Source organism: Anopheles ziemanni, chromosome 2, assembly GCF_943734765.1.
Source record: "Anopheles ziemanni chromosome 2, idAnoZiCoDA_A2_x.2, whole genome shotgun sequence".
NCBI classification, from domain to species: domain Eukaryota; kingdom Metazoa; phylum Arthropoda; class Insecta; order Diptera; family Culicidae; genus Anopheles; species Anopheles ziemanni.
The window spans coordinates 92,893,146-92,911,241 of record NC_080705.1 but is presented as its reverse complement, the minus strand read 5'-3'; the positions used below and the strand labels follow the sequence as shown (position 1 = coordinate 92,911,241).

At 46.1% G+C, this 18,096-nt stretch overlaps 4 protein-coding genes across 4 annotated transcripts; 2 read left to right on the top strand and 2 right to left on the bottom strand.

Moving 5' to 3' along the window:
* Positions 1-2,683: 2,683 nt before the first annotated feature.
* Positions 2,684-4,100, bottom strand: LOC131290066 (AP-3 complex subunit sigma-2). Its single transcript, XM_058319450.1, has 3 exons — positions 3,944-4,100; positions 3,771-3,862; positions 2,684-3,701 (listed from the first exon to the last, which is right to left on the bottom strand). Exons 1-3 carry the CDS (start codon positions 4,010-4,012, stop codon positions 3,287-3,289), a joined length of 576 nt encoding a protein of 191 aa, XP_058175433.1. The 5' UTR covers positions 4,013-4,100; the 3' UTR covers positions 2,684-3,286.
* A 791-nt stretch (positions 4,101-4,891) lies between these two features.
* Positions 4,892-11,607, top strand: LOC131294774 (ubiquitin carboxyl-terminal hydrolase 36). The gene is made up of 3 exons (XM_058322817.1): positions 4,892-6,393; positions 8,001-8,276; positions 8,353-11,607. The coding sequence occupies exons 1-3, from the start codon at positions 5,823-5,825 to the stop codon at positions 11,121-11,123; spliced, it is 3,618 nt and encodes a 1,205-aa protein (XP_058178800.1). The 5' UTR covers positions 4,892-5,822; the 3' UTR covers positions 11,124-11,607.
* Positions 11,608-13,387: 1,780 nt separating this feature from the next.
* LOC131290538 (peroxisomal membrane protein PMP34) lies at positions 13,388-15,309 on the bottom strand. Its single transcript, XM_058319696.1, has 3 exons — positions 15,002-15,309; positions 14,853-14,913; positions 13,388-14,649 (listed from the first exon to the last, which is right to left on the bottom strand). The coding sequence occupies exons 1-3, from the start codon at positions 15,068-15,070 to the stop codon at positions 13,808-13,810; spliced, it is 972 nt and encodes a 323-aa protein (XP_058175679.1). The 5' UTR covers positions 15,071-15,309; the 3' UTR covers positions 13,388-13,807.
* A 365-nt stretch (positions 15,310-15,674) lies between these two features.
* Positions 15,675-17,039, top strand: LOC131294992 (small ribosomal subunit protein mS22). Its single transcript, XM_058323050.1, has 2 exons — positions 15,675-15,925; positions 15,987-17,039. Exons 1-2 carry the CDS (start codon positions 15,784-15,786, stop codon positions 16,973-16,975), a joined length of 1,131 nt encoding a protein of 376 aa, XP_058179033.1. The 5' UTR covers positions 15,675-15,783; the 3' UTR covers positions 16,976-17,039.
* Positions 17,040-18,096: the final 1,057 nt, after the last annotated feature.

The window sequence follows — 18,096 nt, the reverse complement described above, 5'->3', positions numbered from 1 at the left end:
TGAACGGGGCTGATTTCTTGTACGTTTGTTTGGATACTTGACTTTTTACACGTTTTTCGCGACCTCACTCCGCGCGGAAGTGCCAAAACACGGATCCCCCCCCCCCCCCATCGCATAGCTTATTTTTATTTAAAGGAGCAGTTGGTTACACTTTTGTTAGCTTTACTGAACAATACTCTGCCATTTACACCGCTTGGAGCTTTACAGAAAACAAGCGACAAAAAAACTTCTGTAATCATCACATTTCTCCGGCACAAGAATGTGCAGCGAAACGTTGTTGAAATCCAGTTCAACTGGCAGAATTAAAAGGAAAACAACATGACGGAGCAAAACAGTCGCCATGAATGTTCTGCCCGACAGTGAGAAAACGCCTGGAATACGCCAGCAACCCCCAGTGTTGTCCAGAAACCAGGGACTGCAAGTGCAGTTTTTGTGTCTAGGCGAAAAGCTTAGCAAGTCTAGTTTTTTTCTTGCCTATACAAGTCACAAACAATTCACAAAATATCCGTACTTGCACGGTTTTAAGGAAAAAAGTTTTACTTTATTGATGGAATACACCACAGCGACCGATTCCTTGGACCAACTACCTTTGACTGATTTAAAAACTTCCAAACACGATGATTTTGATGTTGCGATGACAAACCGACCAAGTTGCACGGGGTGGAGGAGGGGGGTTTGTGCATGTTGCGCGACGCCTAGCAATCACAAAGTCAAGGTGTATAGATTTCAGGTTGTGCACCACGTAGTTTGGACGTTTCAGGTGCACTTAGCAAACGTTCGTGTAAGAACTTGCATAACATTTTCAATAAGGAATTCAACTCCACATAATGAAATGGTTGCTATTTAATGTTATGAATGAAGTATTCCTTTTTCTAAAGTCACGTGGGAAGGATGTAAAAACAATCCATGAAGAAGGGGGTAGAAAATGGGCTGTTTAGTTATTTCAAAATTTGACTGTTCAAAACGTACAAATTTCCAAGCTCACTGTCCAAAAACAATAATAGAATCTTTGGAGACAATCTCTTTCTTATTAGCAAAACAAAAAAGTGGTATTGATCAAAGATAACATTACCGGCACGTTATTTATCATTGAAATGTATGGTAACGTGTATGATCGAACACTGCTATGAGGTATTTTAGAAAAGTTCTGTGTTGTCCGATGGCATTTAAAGAAAATCGCCAACGACTGTTGCTTACAACTGCCAGATAGGACAGCTGAACTTCGAAATACTGATGCTCACAGTAATGGCGGCAGAGGTAAAAAAAAGCCTCGACGGCAAGTTTTCCTTGGAATAAGATCCGGATCTTATTATGCGCAGAGAAACAGCTCCTGGATCAAACTGCTGCCAGATAACCTCAACACCGGACGACAACCTCAATTTCACGGAGATCAAAAGAGTCGGGTTTTGCAAGAAATATTTTGCGGCTGCTAAATTTGACGCGGCATTCGAGCGACGAACCACCGCACCCTAAAATGACGATCCAGCACGAAGGAACGAGCAACGTATACTGGAAGAACGCGAACTTCTCACTCACTCCACAGGAGCGTTGTAGACGCTCCGCCATTCCTGCTTCTTCACTCCGCCACCCCCCGTCTCAACAACCATCTTCGTCAACGCGTTCTTGGTTCCAGACGCACTTTGGTTTTATGATGAAACTTTATTCTTTCACCCCTGACCAGAAGAAAGTTTACCAATGATCAAGAATGATCTTCAATAAATGAATCCGCAAAACATGACAACTCTGCTTTTGGCTCACTTATACATAAACTACCAATTTCACTTGTTTAACGGAACGCCGGGACCCGTCGAGTCCGATTCATGCCTCCTTGACAAAGACACTTTGTTCACCTCCGCTGGAGCTTGCACTAGATCGAGACAGACGCGAATTTGGCTTCCCCCGTCACCGCATTCTGATCGATAAGTTTGATTTGTCTCCAGCTTGTCGAAACAACTAGTTTTTCACTCAAATATCTCCATTCGGATCTTACGGCAAACGAACAAACGCCACAAAAAGACATCGGCCATTACTCATCACCGCCTACCCTCCGAACTCCACTACTTGTGTCGAAGGAGCCCGAAAAAAGCCCACCTTTCTGATGAAAGCGGTGCTGTTTTATTATCACCACGGTAAGCTTCCACGCCGACAAAATAACACTACCGTCTAAGAAGAGCGAGAAAGAAGCTGGAAACGGAACCGGATTTTGGGGAACTGTCCTCAAAACCGGAATGCACTACACATCCGAAAGCGTACAAACGATAACTGAAACCGAAACATCGAAATCATACCACGATCTCTGGCACCGGAGACAGGTTGCGGTAAATGTGCCAGTTTGACGTAAACATTTGACAAACGCGTCACCCAGTTTGACATATTGAAAGCCGGTATACGAAATCGACGGTGCGAAACCCTTAAAATCGACAAAAAGTGCGTAAAGCAATGAAAATTCAATAAAAGTTTACCGTTTTCATAACTCCATGGAGTAAATAAATGAATGAACACAACATGTTCCCTTCTTCAATCGTTTTCCGGGCGTTTTCTCAGAGATTCGGTATAGAGCTGCTACTTTACACGTTATCAATTTACTCTTTCTTAAAAACGATTACTGCGATGTACTATCTTTCAGAAGAAGTGAATTCAATTTTGAAGGTTTACTTGATGAAGTTTTTTTATCTTTGATCCAAAATGACCCATTCCCCATCACATGGGATAGGTCCATAACATATCCGAAGCATGCTCTACTGCTGATCATCATGAGGTGAGCATTACTTTTTCTGATAATTTCGTTTCACAATGAGTAATTCTAGCCTGCATATTACATTATGATGTTTAAGAACTTAAAGGCAAAGATTATTATGCATAAGACAGTAACAAACAACCTGGCTTGTGCCGTAATAAGCCTAGGAGAAGAGGGGGTTTTAAAAGCACCACGGGAAACCAATTTAAAAGCAGTTTTTGTCGGCCCTTGGTATTCCGTACGTTAAAAACTATTCTCATTCGATCGACCGGCACTAGATAAGAGGGTGACGCTGGCTGGAGCAGTAGATGATCCTTTTTTGGCTATTTTTTGCTTTACTCGAAGCTCAGACAAGTGCTGCTGTTGCGGTTGCTGGCTGTGAGTACTAGGGGACAAACATGCATCACGGTCAACTGCGGATGATCCTATACCGATATACTCGGACTGGTAACATTCAAAGCTGAACCCTTCCAAGCTGCTGTTAATGGGAATGTAAGATGAATCGGCTGCTATTTTCGTAAGCAAAGATGCGTCAAAGTTGTGGTTTGGTCAGAACTTTAGATCCTTAATTGCCTGCGGTAAATCGGGTAATTTGATGTCCTTAATCTGTTGCGGAAGATTCATGCTTTTTACGGCGCTGACGGCTCGAGCCGGTGCTGCCGATATGCCTGCTTCTTGTTTTTGAAGCTTGTTCTGCTCTTCAATGCGGGCCAGAATGTCGGACATGTTCGTCTGCAGCACCATCCCACCCATTACGAGCTCGGACAGTATGTGGTGAACGGCATCAGCATGGAAAATCAGGTCCAACTCACAGACGTTTTCGAAGCATTTGTCTAGCGTCTCGACGAACACCTGTATCAGATCCAGAATACCCAGCTCGCTCTCGGAAGAGTCGACGCAAAATACGAAGTACAGTGTTGCGTAGTGTCGGTAGATAAGCTTATAATCTGAACCGCCAATTAAACTAAAAAATAGAGCAGATGTTAATGTCTGTCATGGGTATATTTCTCCAACCGCCGCCAAGTATACGAACCTTCCACCTTCGAGGAAATTGCACACATTATCATCCCTTTTCGACACCAGCTGGAAGGTTTCCTTTATGATTTGCTGCTGCATGTCTTCGTTCTGCAATGCACCGTGCAATCCATATGGTAATATCGATTAGATTACGTCTGTGGCACCAAGAGAAAACAAACCAGCACTTACGAAATATTGGTAGAACTTTGACAAGCGAGGTTTCCCATGGTTATTGAAAACCAGAATAGCTTTAATCATGGTGGAGATTTGGGACGCGTGAATCACGGCTATTGACGAGGTATAATCTTATCGAGGAAATATGCACTTCGGAAGCTGCGACGTCTTGTTTTCTTCGAGTACGACATCAACATTAGTGTTGGCAGAATCGTGATTCGTAAGATCCTAAGATTCAATCCCTAGACGGATTCCAAAGATTCGAATCCCATCTGACGGATTCAGATCATATTTGATTCAATTGGGACTTGAGTCAAATGAGTTGAGACTCATTTGAGTTTAATTTGTTTGGGACTCGATTTAGAATCGACCCACAACAAGGACTTCCATGACAATTTTATGTCTCGAAAACATTTGATTGTAACATGCTTCAACTGCATGCAACTTCGTTTCGCCGGATTTTCAAACATTGCATATACTTGGTGCAAGGAAATGTGCCTTTTTTATCAAGTGTATTCAAAATAGAAATTGAGTTTATTCAATTCTTACAATTGTCTTAAAACAATTGCCGTGATAACCCCGTAATTCGCAGAGCAAATTTATGAAATGTACAGTAACCTTGGATGACAGTTAATTTCGCCTCAATGATTCCATCGAAACCATCTGTCATTGTTGTGTTCGTCAGGCGAAAAACTAAAGATCAATTTATTTAATTTACTCTGAATCGGCGGGTGTCTTTAAAGCGTCGTAAAATCGAAGCTAAAGCATTAAAGCATTCGTGATTTTGTTTGATAGTCTATGAACTGGTAGCAGGTGACTGAACAATCGTAAAACAGCGATTGACTAGCGAGCGGTCAAGAAATGTGGTGCCCCACCACGGCACGTACTACCCAGGCGAGTTGTGACAGCAAGTTGAAATACATGTGCGAAACTTCACGCGAGTAAGAGCTTCCGCGAGGGCGTGAGTAAAACTGGTAATTCTAGCACTAAAAGCGACACCGTTTCAAATAGAAAGATGTGAAAAGTGTTCGCCACATTGCTAGCTTTCCGTGCAGCATGCAGTTTAACACGGCAAGGTGAATTCTGATACCGAAAGCTGCCCCCAAAGTTCGTCCTGTTTTGCTAGAGAAGTGAAGTACGGACAGCCGTCGGTGGACCGTCCTTCCGCTGTCAGAGATCGTTGTGCCTGCTCACCCACACGAGGTCTAGCACGCGGCAGTGGGTCGTTCTCTTTCACGCTCACTCCGTCGGTGCGTGGCCTATTCGCGCGCCGTACATTTTCCTGTCCGTTTTGTTCGGTTGCTCCATCGATCGTTCCGTCACGTTCCCGCGCATGGTCATCCATCCCGTCGGTGTTTTCGGTGGCAACGTGTAGTGTGTGTGTATGTGTGCGCGCGCGCGAGCGAGTGTTTATGTGCACGAATGTGTGTGCGCGTCTGCAAGACGTGTATTTTCTGGTACAGCGGATCGTGTGTGAGCGGTCGTCAATAAAGGGAAAAGTCTTCACGGGGACGCTTTTTCCACGACAGTGACTAGAAGAAAAGCGGTAGAGAAACGCACCTTGGAAACCGGGTCGTGCCGGTGCAAAAGTCTGGCCATAGGGAACACTGGGAGCGGCTGGAAGTTTACCTTCCTTCAGAAGCGTGAAAGTGAAGCCCTTTGCTAGCGGGAACATTGCGTCGCAAAGAGAGACTTTGGAGGCAACACAAAATGAAACTTAGCCGCGGTAGTGGTTAACAGCGTGCAAGGACAATCTGCAGCTACGCGGCAGTGGTTTGCTGCACACCGTTACGGCGCGCAGTGACACAGGTGCAAAACACGGCAAGGAAGTTCCCGCTCCCGCGTACGTTGTTTTTATTGTTGTGGTACTGTTTACCGCATCCGGTAGACAGCAATGCCCATCCAAATGGTCTGCGATTCCACACCATCGCTTGTGAGCGCAGCACTGCGCGACACACTGCACTCGGCGGCATCGACAAATGGACGCCTGTCGGGGGTCGCCGGTACGGCGAACGGCGGGAGTACCATTAGCACCGGCACGGGACTGTCCAGTCAGAGCAGCAAACAACAGATGCGACGGCATGCAGGTGATTCAGACGAGCACGAGTATGACGAGGAGGAAGACGACGCCCTGATGGAACAGCTCAGTCAATCGCTAAGTTCCGGGGGCAAGACCACGAAGCGCATTACGTATGAAGAAGGTCCATGCTACAACACCAGTTTGGATTTGCTGAAATCCAAATACATTGTACTCGATGGATCAAACGGCAGTCAGCACAGCGCCAACAGCAACGGCTCGAACGGTGTTGGTAGCAGCGGGGCGGGTGGAGTACCTATGCATACGTCCAAAGCATCAACTGGACTGTCATCGTCATCGATGTCCCTGAACAGTTCCACAAAATGTTCGTCCAACGCCGCCCAATCCATGCATGGCGGAAAGTTGATGACAACGACAAGTCTACACAGTAAGTACCAGCATACTGTATGTTTTAGGAGAGAAAGCTATAAATGTAGTGTTCTATCGTATGGTTCCGCAGGAGTGTATTTTTCTAAGCGATGTATCCTTCGATCATATCCTACGTTCGTCATTCAATGTTTACTCATCAGTCCTCTGGTCTTGATCCGAAAAGTCATGCGGCTGTTCCTTTCATGCACGATCCACTGCGAAAAGACACACCGCGTGAATGAAGTCGAGCACTGAGCGCTAGTGCTAACCTCAGTCACGGCCGCTCCACTTGACACATTGCACATTGACTTTGCTGCGGGATGAAAATCGTCGTAGAGGCAAAAAATCGATAATCACACCACTGCTGCGTGGGATGAATAAACATACGCTTTACCGAAGGGGTGGTGGAGGAAAGGAAAAGTGGAAATCAAGAAAAAATGGGAGCATATCATGTGCGTGATAATTTTTGACATTTCTATTTAGTCTTCTATTAGAAAGAGGAAACAATTGTCCCTTGCAGTGCGTTCCGTGACCCAGTGTGTCTGTCCTGTGTGTTCCTCCTCGTTGCCGCAAATAATATCTTTCTTCTATCGTGCAAAACGAGCCATTCTGAAGTGACCGAGCAGTGTGAATTTCTATCCTCCCCAAAGCTCGGGGAATTGTTCTGCCAAAACGGACCATGCTTTTCAGTTATCTCACGAAGTGTGCACGTGTTGGAGAGCGGAGTGGAATTGATAGTGTGCCATTAGCGGGAATTTACCGATAAGGAACCTAGAATCACGTTAGAGTTGTCCCCTCTCGTGCCACCCCAAAGCGCCGTATTTGTGTGACCCAAATACAACCAACGGGCCAACCAGTGGATAGTCAACCGGCCACTTCACTGGTGACAGAAATAAACCTCAGCTCCGTGTCCCGTTCCGCACGCACACAACACACTTTATAGATGAGAAAAATATCCACCAAAGCTGTTCTCAACGTGCAATATAGTTTAGTTTGAGTTTTAGAACATCATCCAAAGCCCCAACGACCGTTTAAAATAGTAAATCCCCACCGGTGCACTTGTCATTACACGAAACTTGAAGAACAGGTGCTCGGACCTTAAAATGTACCTACACCTGGAGGAACTGCATTGGCTACCGCGAACGGGATGCATTTTGTGCGACTAGTTAGATTGCAGTTTCGCTACTTTTGTCAGGTTGTATTGCGGCTACTGATTCCACTGTGGAGTAGCTTAAGAACGACGGCCCGCCGGAGACCGATCCGCCGGTGGCAGCGTGCAAGTAGTAACGCTTGTCTGTCGCAAAATATCGAAGGTAGGTGAGCTAGCAGTGTGGAAGCACAAACGACGATGGTAATAATAGGCCAAGAATCTTGTCTAAATAAATGTTTCAATCGTAGAAGCCACAGCGAGATTCGTTTCGTAAAACCGATGTACATAGGTTTTGATCTTGCATCGGGGTGGGTTAAAATTTTGAAACATAAGCAAGAATGGATACCCTCTACACGAAGTTATTTGAATTGACCTTAGCAGAATGTAGTGAAAAATCCAACGGTGCGGAGAAAAGTAGGCCGTGAATCAATAACAAACATTTTGTCCTCTTTTTTTTTGTCTATGCTTCGAAACAGATGGCGTTACGTCGGCATCAACGGCTAGTCCTGCGTCGTCCGCTTCTAAGAAGGATACGGCCACACTACCAACACCCAAGCGAACCCTTTTTCCACGGGAGAATGTGCAGATCGGATGGAAGACGACCGGGCGCAAGTGGCACGTGGGTGCCGGCATGATCAACATGGGCAATACCTGCTACCTGAACTCGACCCTGCAAGCCCTGTTTCACGTTCCTGCCATTGCGAACTGGTTGCTAGCCGATGTGCAGCACCGCGAACGATGCGATGATGGTGGTAAGGCACGAACCTTTTCCATTCACCTCGGCCGATGAAGTGTAATTAAAATTCGGCGTATCCCCTTTCTTAACAGGTTCTGGTGGAAGCTGTATCATCTGTGCGATGGCAAAGACGCTGATCGAGTCACAGAGCAACCAGAGTGCAATCAGGCCGCATCTGGTATACTCAAAACTGCGGCTAGTTTGCAAACACCTTGTGCCCGGTCGCCAGGAAGATGCCCATGAGTTCCTGCGCTACCTGGTGGAAGCGATGGAGAAATCGTACCTCGGCCGGTTCAAGAACAGCAAAGAGCTTGACCAGTACAGCAAAGAAACGACCCCGTTGAACCAGATTCTGGGTGGCTATCTGCGCTCGGAAGTTAAGTGTCCAGCCTGCTACCACATCTCGACCACGTTTCAGCACTTCGAGGATCTGCTGCTGGACATCAGGAAGGCGAACTCAATCGACGAAGGGCTGGAGCTTTATTTTGCTCGCGAGCGACTCGAGGAGAACGGGTACAAGTGCGAGGCGTGCAAAAGGCGCGTCGCCGCTACCAAGCAGTTCTCGCTAGAGCGCGCACCATTCGCGTTGTGCATACAGCTGAAGCGGTTCTCCGTGATGGGTGGAAAGATCAACAAACATGTCGAGCTACGCCCACGGTTAGATCTAACGCCGTACTCGTCCCCGGCATTGAAGGGAGGGTCCAATGGAAAGCTACTGTACCGGCTCACATCGATGGTGACGCACTTGGGAAGCACACAGCACTGTGGCCACTACACCGCCATCGGACACACCGACGCTGGTGCATACCACGTGTTTGACGATAGCTCGGTGCGCCCCATCGGTATGCACAACCTCACGACTACGAACGCGTACATCCTGTTCTACGAGCTGGAAAGCCCCGTTGGATCCGCCGGTCTTCCAAACGGGGTTTGCCGCACGAAACCCAGTGCCACCGTTGGTCAACCGAGCAGTACTGCCACCCTTACCTCGATGGGTCACCTGAACAGCGATGGAGGAGGAGGGAGTAGTGGCACGCCGGGAAAAGCCACCACTACCAACTCGTCCCCTCTCCGTGTGCTCGGTACTGGCGGCTCTGGTGTCTTCCCCAGCAAACTGGAGCAAAAGTCTACTTTCATTGGGCCGGTGCTGCCAACGACGGCGTCGAGTACGTCGTCGCAGCCAAACACCGCCATCGCCGCGACATCCAACGGCAGCGTTACTACAGCCGGACAGCAAGGAAACTCCTCCTCGCTCGTAAGCTCATCCCAGAAGTCAGACGCGAGCGGAACCAAATACACGGTGGATGCTTCCTTTTCGTCACCATCATCAACCGCGTCCACGCTTTCGAATGCCTCCCCGTTGGCATCACCGGTGAAAGGAATGCAACCACAATCATCGCATGCCCCCACCTCCGGCTCTGGCCAACCGAATTCGAAAACTCCCAAACTGACGAGCAGCAATGGTCCATCGAACGGTGGACTAAAGGAGGAAAAGAAGTTATCAACCTCAGCCCCGCTACTACCATCGATGCCAAAACTCGTTTCTTCCGCCAACAAAATGAACTCCCCATTGGTTAACGCTCCGGCCCAACCGTCGGTGGTGAGTTTGGTGCCGTACGAAACGGACGATAGTAGCAGCAGCGACGACGAAGACGATGGCTCCGATAAGCGAAATGCAGTGCCCATCACGAACGGTGGACCCAAGCGTCCTAAGCAGACACCAGCAGCCGGTGGTGTTCATCAAAACGGTCTGAAGCCTACTAAGATGGTGAAGGCGGCAGTGTTTGAACGCAGTGAGGGCAACGACGAAAACGATGACGAGCACCGACGGGCAGACGCTGTCGACGAACGACAAGAGATGGCAGCTTCTCGCTCACCACAGCTCGTGAAAACGAAAAGTGGCCTGTGGAAGGTGTCACCAAGCAGTACCGCGGATCAGTTAAGCTTTCCCGACAGCGGCAGCAGTGGCGGTTCGGCACCATCGTCCAAAGCGTCCTCCCCGGCCACCTCTGTGGGCTCATCACCTTCCAGCTCTCCCGGTGGTAGCCATCAGCAGAAGCAACAATCGCAACAGCGAAACGGAGTAGATGCGAGCAAATCAACGGTTCTTACTAACGGACATCGCACCAATGGTTCCAACCAACACCAGCCAACGTTCAATGGAGCTGTAGGCGATAAGAGGAAGCCCATGGCAGTGAACGGTTATCATCAGGGTATCGTAAACGGAAATCAATCAAACGGTGGTGGTGGTGGGGGTGGAAAAACGCGACCGACTAATGGAGATTTAACGGCTTCCTCGGGTGGAGCCGCCGTACAGGTGTTGCTAAAACTATCGCACCGGGGTTACGGAGCGCCGGTAAAGAGCTGGGATGGCCAAGAGACGGCCATGGATCGCGAGTTGGCGACGGAAAGGCGCGAGGAACGCAAGCGACAGATCGAAGACGATCGCGAAACGGAAATGGATCGTGGTCGGGTGAAGAAATCGAAAGGTAATGCAGCACCCAATGGTAGCTTTGGCTGCGGCGGTAATGGATCCAATCCGTTCCAATCGTACCAGAACGGTGGAAAATGGAACGGAAACCGCAATGGGGGCAACAACCATTACAACAATTACCACCGCGGCGGCGGTTCGTATTACTCGAACGGAAATGGTCAGCGATACCACCATGGCGGTTCCAGCAGCAACAATGGGTTTCGCAACAATGGACGACGCTTTGGTGGCCGCAACGGCGGTGCTGGGGGTGGAGGAAACTTTCATTCGAAAGGTTATCATCATCACCAGCGCGGTGAATCATCTGGTGGTGGGGGCGGCATGGCTAGTGGCAGTGGCAACAATGGCAGCAATGGGTTCTACCACCGATAGAATGCTGGACGTGGATGAACAGTCAGGGAACAACAAGGTGGTGGAGCGCAAAGGTCCCTAATTTTGGAATGTCCTGTGATTCGCTCTATGGGAAAAATGCAAAACAAAAATATTGAGCTTTTTAAACTGCCATCTGCGATGTGTTTGCTTGCTGAAAATGTATAAAGACTGTGCATTTCTTCTTATTTCATTCTTTGTGTACCGATCATTGCGTGACGAGCGAATGCAACCCTACCACCCTTATATCTGTGTGTGTGTATGTGCGTGTGTTTATATTTTATCCTTTATTCCGTTGCCGCTGGAGATTGAAAGATCTTCCGCCCGGAAACGAATGGTTATGTTGGACTACTATGTTGTTCGAAAATGTTGAAACATTCAGCAACTATCCAAAACTAAGTAAGCACAGGACAAAGTCATTGTTTCACCATTGTTTTCTACCGCACATTGTCTTCACTGCATTTCTGGAACGTCGCATTAAACAGATCACCGATTGTTTTCCCTATGGCAAAGACGACTTGCATATGAAAAAATGATTTAAGAAAATAAACTCAGTCAAACGAGAGCGATAATAGTGTGTATGACAAGGGCGCAAATCAAAACGGTGTTGATCAATCGTTCCAAAATCATCTTATCGTTTTATCGACCTTTTTTATTGTAAATATGTCCCACTACTTACGAGTGAAGAAGACGAAAAAAACGGTCAAGCAATTAATTTCGAAGTGCTAAACCAAGGCAGTTTGGAGAATGCAAAAAGTTTTTTGTTTTTGGCTCTGTACATAAACCGTGTTCCTTCTGCGCCAGTACGTGCTAACAGGGAGGCAATGGAACGACACAATCATTACTCTGTATTAACCAATAAATACTAAAAGGACCTCCAACAGTAGCGTAGAGATTGTACAAACGGAACGGAAGTAAAAAAAAAATGCTGTAAATTGAAAGCTTACATACGACATTTGTGGATGAGACAAGTAAAACAAAAAGAAAGTCACGTGGACCGCGAGCGTAACACAAAGCAAAACAAAATAGGACCGAACGTTGGAAATCAGTAGGAAAAGAAACTAAATCGAATTACCTCCTTTCAATGTAGCATGCAGCGGACGACTACATATACTATATAGATACAATTATATTAGTGAATAAAAGAATGGTCGGGGAGAAATTACTAGGCAGGCAGAACTACTTTGAGAGCGAGGGTAGCTCGTGGTGTTAGAAGGAGATCTGGGGAAAAAACTGGCGGTGAAGAAATACGATTCGAAGTACGTTTTTATAACATGTTTACTTGTTAAAGATTAAGCGTGAGCATGATGGGTCGCAGATTGTTCCGAGCACTTTGGAAAAGTAGTATCGGAAGGGTAGTTATTTTTTATAGATTTTTTTTTTGTTATTTTGACATTATCTTTGTACGTATCGGCATTTAGTTTATATGTGCGCATGTAACATTGGAACCCATTTTTTTCTTTTTCTATACTTTAATTTCGTTTAAATAAGTTCCTTTGGCAGAACGACAATTCCCCGTTGAACTGGGCAATCATTACCGAACTGCCGGAACATGAATTTCCAATAATTCACACATCCGTGTAGTAGCCCTCATGGTATCGATAAGTAATTAAACACTACGTTATTCCCAAATTGACTGTTGCAAAAGGGTTAAATGTTCCGCAGCAAGGAATACACCGTATTGCTGCTTGCGTAAATTAGCAATAAAGAAATAAATAGCCCCACTATTCGATCCTTTTTCAATCGAATATACACATACGCATACACCAACTTGCATTAAAACCAATCCCTTTCGCAAGGTGAGGTCGTTTGGCTCGAAAAAGGAACACGACGTTCTGTGTGCCCCTAGCGATGGTGAAATCTTTTCTTATGTTTGTTTAATTGTTTTCGTTGTTAGAACTAAATCGATTGTAAATAGTAAACTCTAGCGTATAGGCATAGCACCGCGTAGCCCCCGGCACGTGTGTTAAGATAATTCAAAGCATAAGCGAAAAAAAAGAATTATGCAAGTCGAAATGTAGCTGAGTCTGGATAGTGGACACAAAGAAGGGTGGTTATGCATTGCAAGCATTGCCAGTCGTGCGTGGCGGGAATGCAAAATAGGTAAATTAAAACTTAAGAACAAGGAACCATAATACATGTACTGCACATGCTACAATACTGGAGAAACTATAGAGCATAAATTCTGAAGAAATAAAGTTATTAACTATGAAGCCCCTTTCACGAATACAAAAACAAACTGTTTTGATATTTTTTAACTACATGTTTATTTCATTTGGTTTCGATCTTCCCAACCCCCTTCCCATGCTTTCAATTTTGGTCAGCGCCTGCTGTTTTCAACACCTACAAAATAGGAATTACCCTTACCAAGATCAGTTTGCAAACAATTAAAATACTAGATTGAACAAAATAAACCTTGAACCTAATACACTTGAGTACCTTCTTGATGGTATGTTGCATTATGTTTATATCAAAAGTAAAACAGAAATGGGTTTAGGAATGTTTGATATAATGAAAACGATAACCTTCATCACAGATGAGCGCATATAAAGTAAAAGAAAAAGGTCATGATAAATCAATTTGTTCGTCAAGGACTAGAATAGGATTACACATAGCAAGAGTGAAAGATAGAGAGAGGAAAAAGAGCTGCTATCGATAGATTCGGGTAGTCGGTAGTGACCCGGAAATCAGTGACGACCGCCACTAGCACCTTTGGATAGTAAGAGCGAGGTGACGAATCGTGCTATTTTCTCGTAGGTCATGAACATGAGAGCAGCCGTAAGGACCGTTTGCAGCAGCTTTGCCTCCAGTCCGCGGTACAGTCCGGTCACACCCTGGCGTTTCAGGATGATTAGCAGCATCTGCACGGTGTCGACATCCGGCGGAAGGTTCAGACTCTTGTCAGCATTCCCATGGCGCAGTTTGGTTTGCACGAGCTGCAACGGGTACGTTAGCACGGTGGCGATCATCTTCGCGATTGCGCCAATGCCAAAGAACGTGATTGCGGATGGACTTTTCTTGGTGCCTTCCGTTAACCGACGTTTAAGCGACTCGTAGACCATGAACTGTATGGCGGGATTAATGACGAGCATCAGCGATGGTATGGCTCCCGCCCACAGTCCACGGATACCCTCTGTGCGGGCGATATACTGCAATCCGTCGAGAAGGCCGTTGTATCGAACACTGGAGTGTTGGCCGTTGCCAACCGTACTGGCATCCCCACGGCGTTGTTGCTCCAAACCTTTCATCTTTAGGCGTGTATTGACCACCCAGAATGGTGTCGTTGATAGCACGTTCACTACGCCGGCCAACGAACCCAGCAGCAGATCGCCGAGTGCCGACTGCCCCGACCCACTACCCCGCAGAGCCTTCAGACTGTGGAACGTGTAGAAGTAGACAAAGTTGGAAATGCACAAACTCTCCAGCACGGGCACCAGGCCTCGGTAAAGTGTGTCGAAGCCTTCTTCATCGATTAAATTTTTCAGCACCCGCCACGTGCTCAGAGCTTTCCGTCGTTCTGGTTCTTCCACTGCAACAGAGAAAGAGGCTATTAGAAATCCAGATCCTTAGCTATATCTGTGGCATTAGCGAAGATAACATCTAGCTGCTAATCCGCAACACACGTTTTTTATCGCTTTGACCTTTGCACATAATTCGATGCTCCAGCAAAAAAAGCGTTAACGTTATATAATGTGCAAGAATCAGGCGGATTATGCGAGCTAAGATACATACATTGAAGACGGCTGCGAACGGTGTCCAATGGATAAAATGCCGACATCGCAATTACGCTGCCCTGCAAAGAAAGTTTCATTCAATTATTTAATGCGACGTTTCGCGCTACGTTTACAGTGCGTGCTGAACTAGTTGGCATCAATAATTACCGCCGATCCGGACACCGCGTGTACCCATGATTGATAGCTGAAAACTTGCTTCAGCTTTGACTGCGACATGTTGCCTGGCTGAGCTAAATTCCACTTTTGCGATTAATATGCAAAGGCTGACCAACTGCGCTGGGACCGGTCTAGGGCGAAGAGGTCAACACAATGAACAATTTTTCGCTCTACCAACCGCTCAGAACATTTTCCTCCGCAGGGGGGTAGAAGATAAACCCAGCAATGGGGCCGCTATTAATTTAACTGCTCCTAATAAGGTTGTTCCACTTAGGATTTGCAAGTGCACGCGGACTTCAGCGAAAATCTTCTTCGGGCAATCGTACGATATGATGAAGGACTGTTTTTTAAGCACACTCTTTTCTCCCCTACCCCAACCCCTCTTCAATTGCATGACATTTCAAACCATTGCATTTTGACATTTGGCAATTTGCGATTCGCTCGAGAGGTGTAAATTATGAACAGCAGTCCTTTCCTATGCCATTCATAGTGCACAAGAATTATTAGACAAATTTATAATATTCACTTCTAAATACGGACCATTTATTTTCATATTTGTAGAATTATTCTATCAAATAAAAGTGCAGGTTTTGAATATTTTTGGAAGTGACGTTTCTATGGATGTACTCTTTTGGAGCCCCTGACAGTTCAAGGGAGAAATGTTGATGTTTCGTGAATTGTTTCTAATCGAGGAATAATCTTTCTAAACAAACGTGCTGTATTATACAATACAATAAAATATTAATTGTGTTAGACAAGAATAGTTTGTCACCATGAGCATGTGGCGTGCACTTCAGGAAGTTCGTCTAATTTGTGGCGTCGCAAGATTTAGTCGAACACCGCAGGGTACCGGTATTACGACTCGTCTGTTTAGCACGGCCACGCCGAACGAGGGCGAACCATTCCTCAGCTATGGTAAGCAGGAAAATAGTACTACCGATATTCTGTATTTGTTATGTGGTCCCCTTATTTACAGATAAAGACCCTGCGCCAGTGTTTATGCGTGAGGATGTTCAAAAACTCCTCAAATCACTCACTCGCCTGGAGCTGGATAAGGTTTTCCGCAAGCGAGCTGTAAAAGACAACACCGTCGAGTATCGGTTCATGACCGATGACCAACTTCGACAGGAGCTGATTAAATCGATAAACCTTGCCCAGGAAAAGCTACAGATGCCGCCAGTGGTCAACGTGCAGGAGGATACGTGCCGAATAATATCCAAAGATGGGGCATTGAAATCGCTCGCCGATTCAAAGTTCGTGTTTACCGATATAACGTACGGACTGAAAAACAGTCAGCGTTCGATTGTTGTCCGGCACCCGGATGGTACGCTGCAGGAAGCTCCATATGAAATGCGCAAACGGTTAAATCAAATCTACTTTCCTCTAATCGGTCGCTCCATTCATGAGCCACCCATGTTCGAAGAACGCCATCTGAACAGTCTGCTAGAGGCCGGCAAGTACGAGTTCATTCTGGACCGAGCTTGCGTACAGTTCGAACCGTTCGAGCGAGAATACCACCAACTAACGGCCAAGGTATACCTGCATGTGAATGCAAGCAAAGCCTTCGATTCACTCCGTTCAACGCGACACTTCGGACCGTTTGTATTCTTCCTTACGTGGCACAATCTGATCGACGATTTGCTGCTCGATATAATCAAAAACGATTACGTACGCAACGGCATTGAGTTGATCGTCCTGCATTCTACCCTGCATGGTACAGCGTTGGACGAAGAGGCGAAACATCTTATTCGAGAGCCTGAAATGCCAGCCCTTTTTAGTAGGGAAGAAAAATCAATCAATGAACTTAAGCAAGACGAGCAAGCTCTGGGATTAATAGAGCAATTTGTCAATGAACACGGTGTCAAGAAGGTACAGTTGAACCTCGCCATTCAAGCGTACCGAGAGATTGCCAGAGAAAAATTGGAATTAGCGCAAGGAATACAAAGAATGCATGGCGAAAGTTGAATCCAAGCAAACACACGTTTTATGTAGCAGCTGCGTGCAGATAATTTAATAAAATGTCACCATCGCTAACAATAATTAGTTTTCTTATCGTTCGATTTATGGGCATTTTGGTAGTTTTATTAAGGTAGGTGTATCTCAATGTCGGGATTATGGATAACATTTCGTAGGTGCTGAATCTTATGTTGTATGCCTTCTTTTTTCTTCTCCCTAATTTCGAGCCATTCCTTTGGATGCGCGGTCTTCCGGTGGGTGTAAAAATGGGATTGGAATTTAAACGTCTCGGGGCAAAAATTGCAAACGTAGAGCGGCATCCCTGTATGCGTCGTCAGGTGCTCCTGCAGGTTTTTTACCTGTTTAAACAGTTTACCACATATCTTGCACTCGAGATTGGGCTCGGTGCAAATCTCCTTCATGTGCTTGTAAAGGCTCATTTTTTTGAACGATTTTCCACATGATTTGCAGATGACCCGGCTCTGATCACCGTGCACTAACCGATTATGAGCCTTAAGCTGGTATATATCTTTCAGTACAGTGTTGCACTTTGAGCACGCTACCGGTCGTAGCTTGGAGTTGGTCCCCTTGTGATGCTCGACATGCCGCAGGAGCTTGTAACGACATTTGAATCTGGTGGGACAAAATTCGCAAATATAACCAACCCCATGTGCGGCTTTTTTGTGTGTTTCTATCGTGTATTTGCTAAATCTGTAATGAGAGTTGTAAACAATAAAAAAATTATCTTAAAACCAATACTTTACCACCTAACTCCCGAGTACTTACAGCCTGTTGCATTGGCCACACCTAACGTCGCGGGGGGTGTGCCTTATTCGCATATGTCGTGTGAGCTTACCCAAGAATGCGAATTTGTTATCACATTCCGTACAGCTGTATAACTTTTCGCTATGCTTAGTTTTCACGTGTACGTCCATATTTTGGTGCACCTCCAGGCATTCCTTACACCGATGATTGTCCGGATTAAGATGCACGTCTTTGTGCTTTAATAAATCTGTTCGTGCAGCATAATGATTAGAACACAAAGGACATTTCACTGGGGCGCGTCTTTTCTTGTGTTCCCTACGACTGTGGCGATTCAACTCCGAGAGGTTGTTGTACTCTATCCATGG

What these genes read in the sequence shown, in the direction of transcription:
- LOC131290066 (XM_058319450.1), bottom strand. Translation starts at nt 4,012, where the DNA reads ATGATTAAAGCTATTCTGGTTTTCAATAACCATGGGAAACCTCGCTTG. An exon ending in CAAAGTTCTACCAATATTTC is followed by an intron (nt 3,863 to 3,943) that starts GTAAGTGCTGGT and finishes GGTGCATTGCAG; the next exon opens with AACGAAGACATGCAGCAGCA. An exon ending in AATTTCCTCGAAGGTGGAAG is followed by an intron (nt 3,702 to 3,770) that starts GTTCGTATACTT and finishes TCTATTTTTTAG; the next exon opens with TTTAATTGGCGGTTCAGATT.
- LOC131294774 (XM_058322817.1), top strand. Translation starts at nt 5,823, where the DNA reads ATGCCCATCCAAATGGTCTGCGATTCCACACCATCGCTTGTGAGCGCA. An exon ending in GACAACGACAAGTCTACACA is followed by an intron (nt 6,394 to 8,000) that starts GTAAGTACCAGC and finishes GCTTCGAAACAG; the next exon opens with ATGGCGTTACGTCGGCATCA. An exon ending in CGAACGATGCGATGATGGTG is followed by an intron (nt 8,277 to 8,352) that starts GTAAGGCACGAA and finishes CTTTCTTAACAG; the next exon opens with GTTCTGGTGGAAGCTGTATC.
- LOC131290538 (XM_058319696.1), bottom strand. Translation starts at nt 15,070, where the DNA reads ATGTCGCAGTCAAAGCTGAAGCAAGTTTTCAGCTATCAATCATGGGTA. An exon ending in ACGCGGTGTCCGGATCGGCG is followed by an intron (nt 14,914 to 15,001) that starts GTAATTATTGAT and finishes CTTTCTTTGCAG; the next exon opens with GGCAGCGTAATTGCGATGTC. An exon ending in CGTTCGCAGCCGTCTTCAAT is followed by an intron (nt 14,650 to 14,852) that starts GTATGTATCTTA and finishes TCTCTGTTGCAG; the next exon opens with TGGAAGAACCAGAACGACGG.
- LOC131294992 (XM_058323050.1), top strand. Translation starts at nt 15,784, where the DNA reads ATGAGCATGTGGCGTGCACTTCAGGAAGTTCGTCTAATTTGTGGCGTC. An exon ending in CGAACCATTCCTCAGCTATG is followed by an intron (nt 15,926 to 15,986) that starts GTAAGCAGGAAA and finishes CCTTATTTACAG; the next exon opens with ATAAAGACCCTGCGCCAGTG.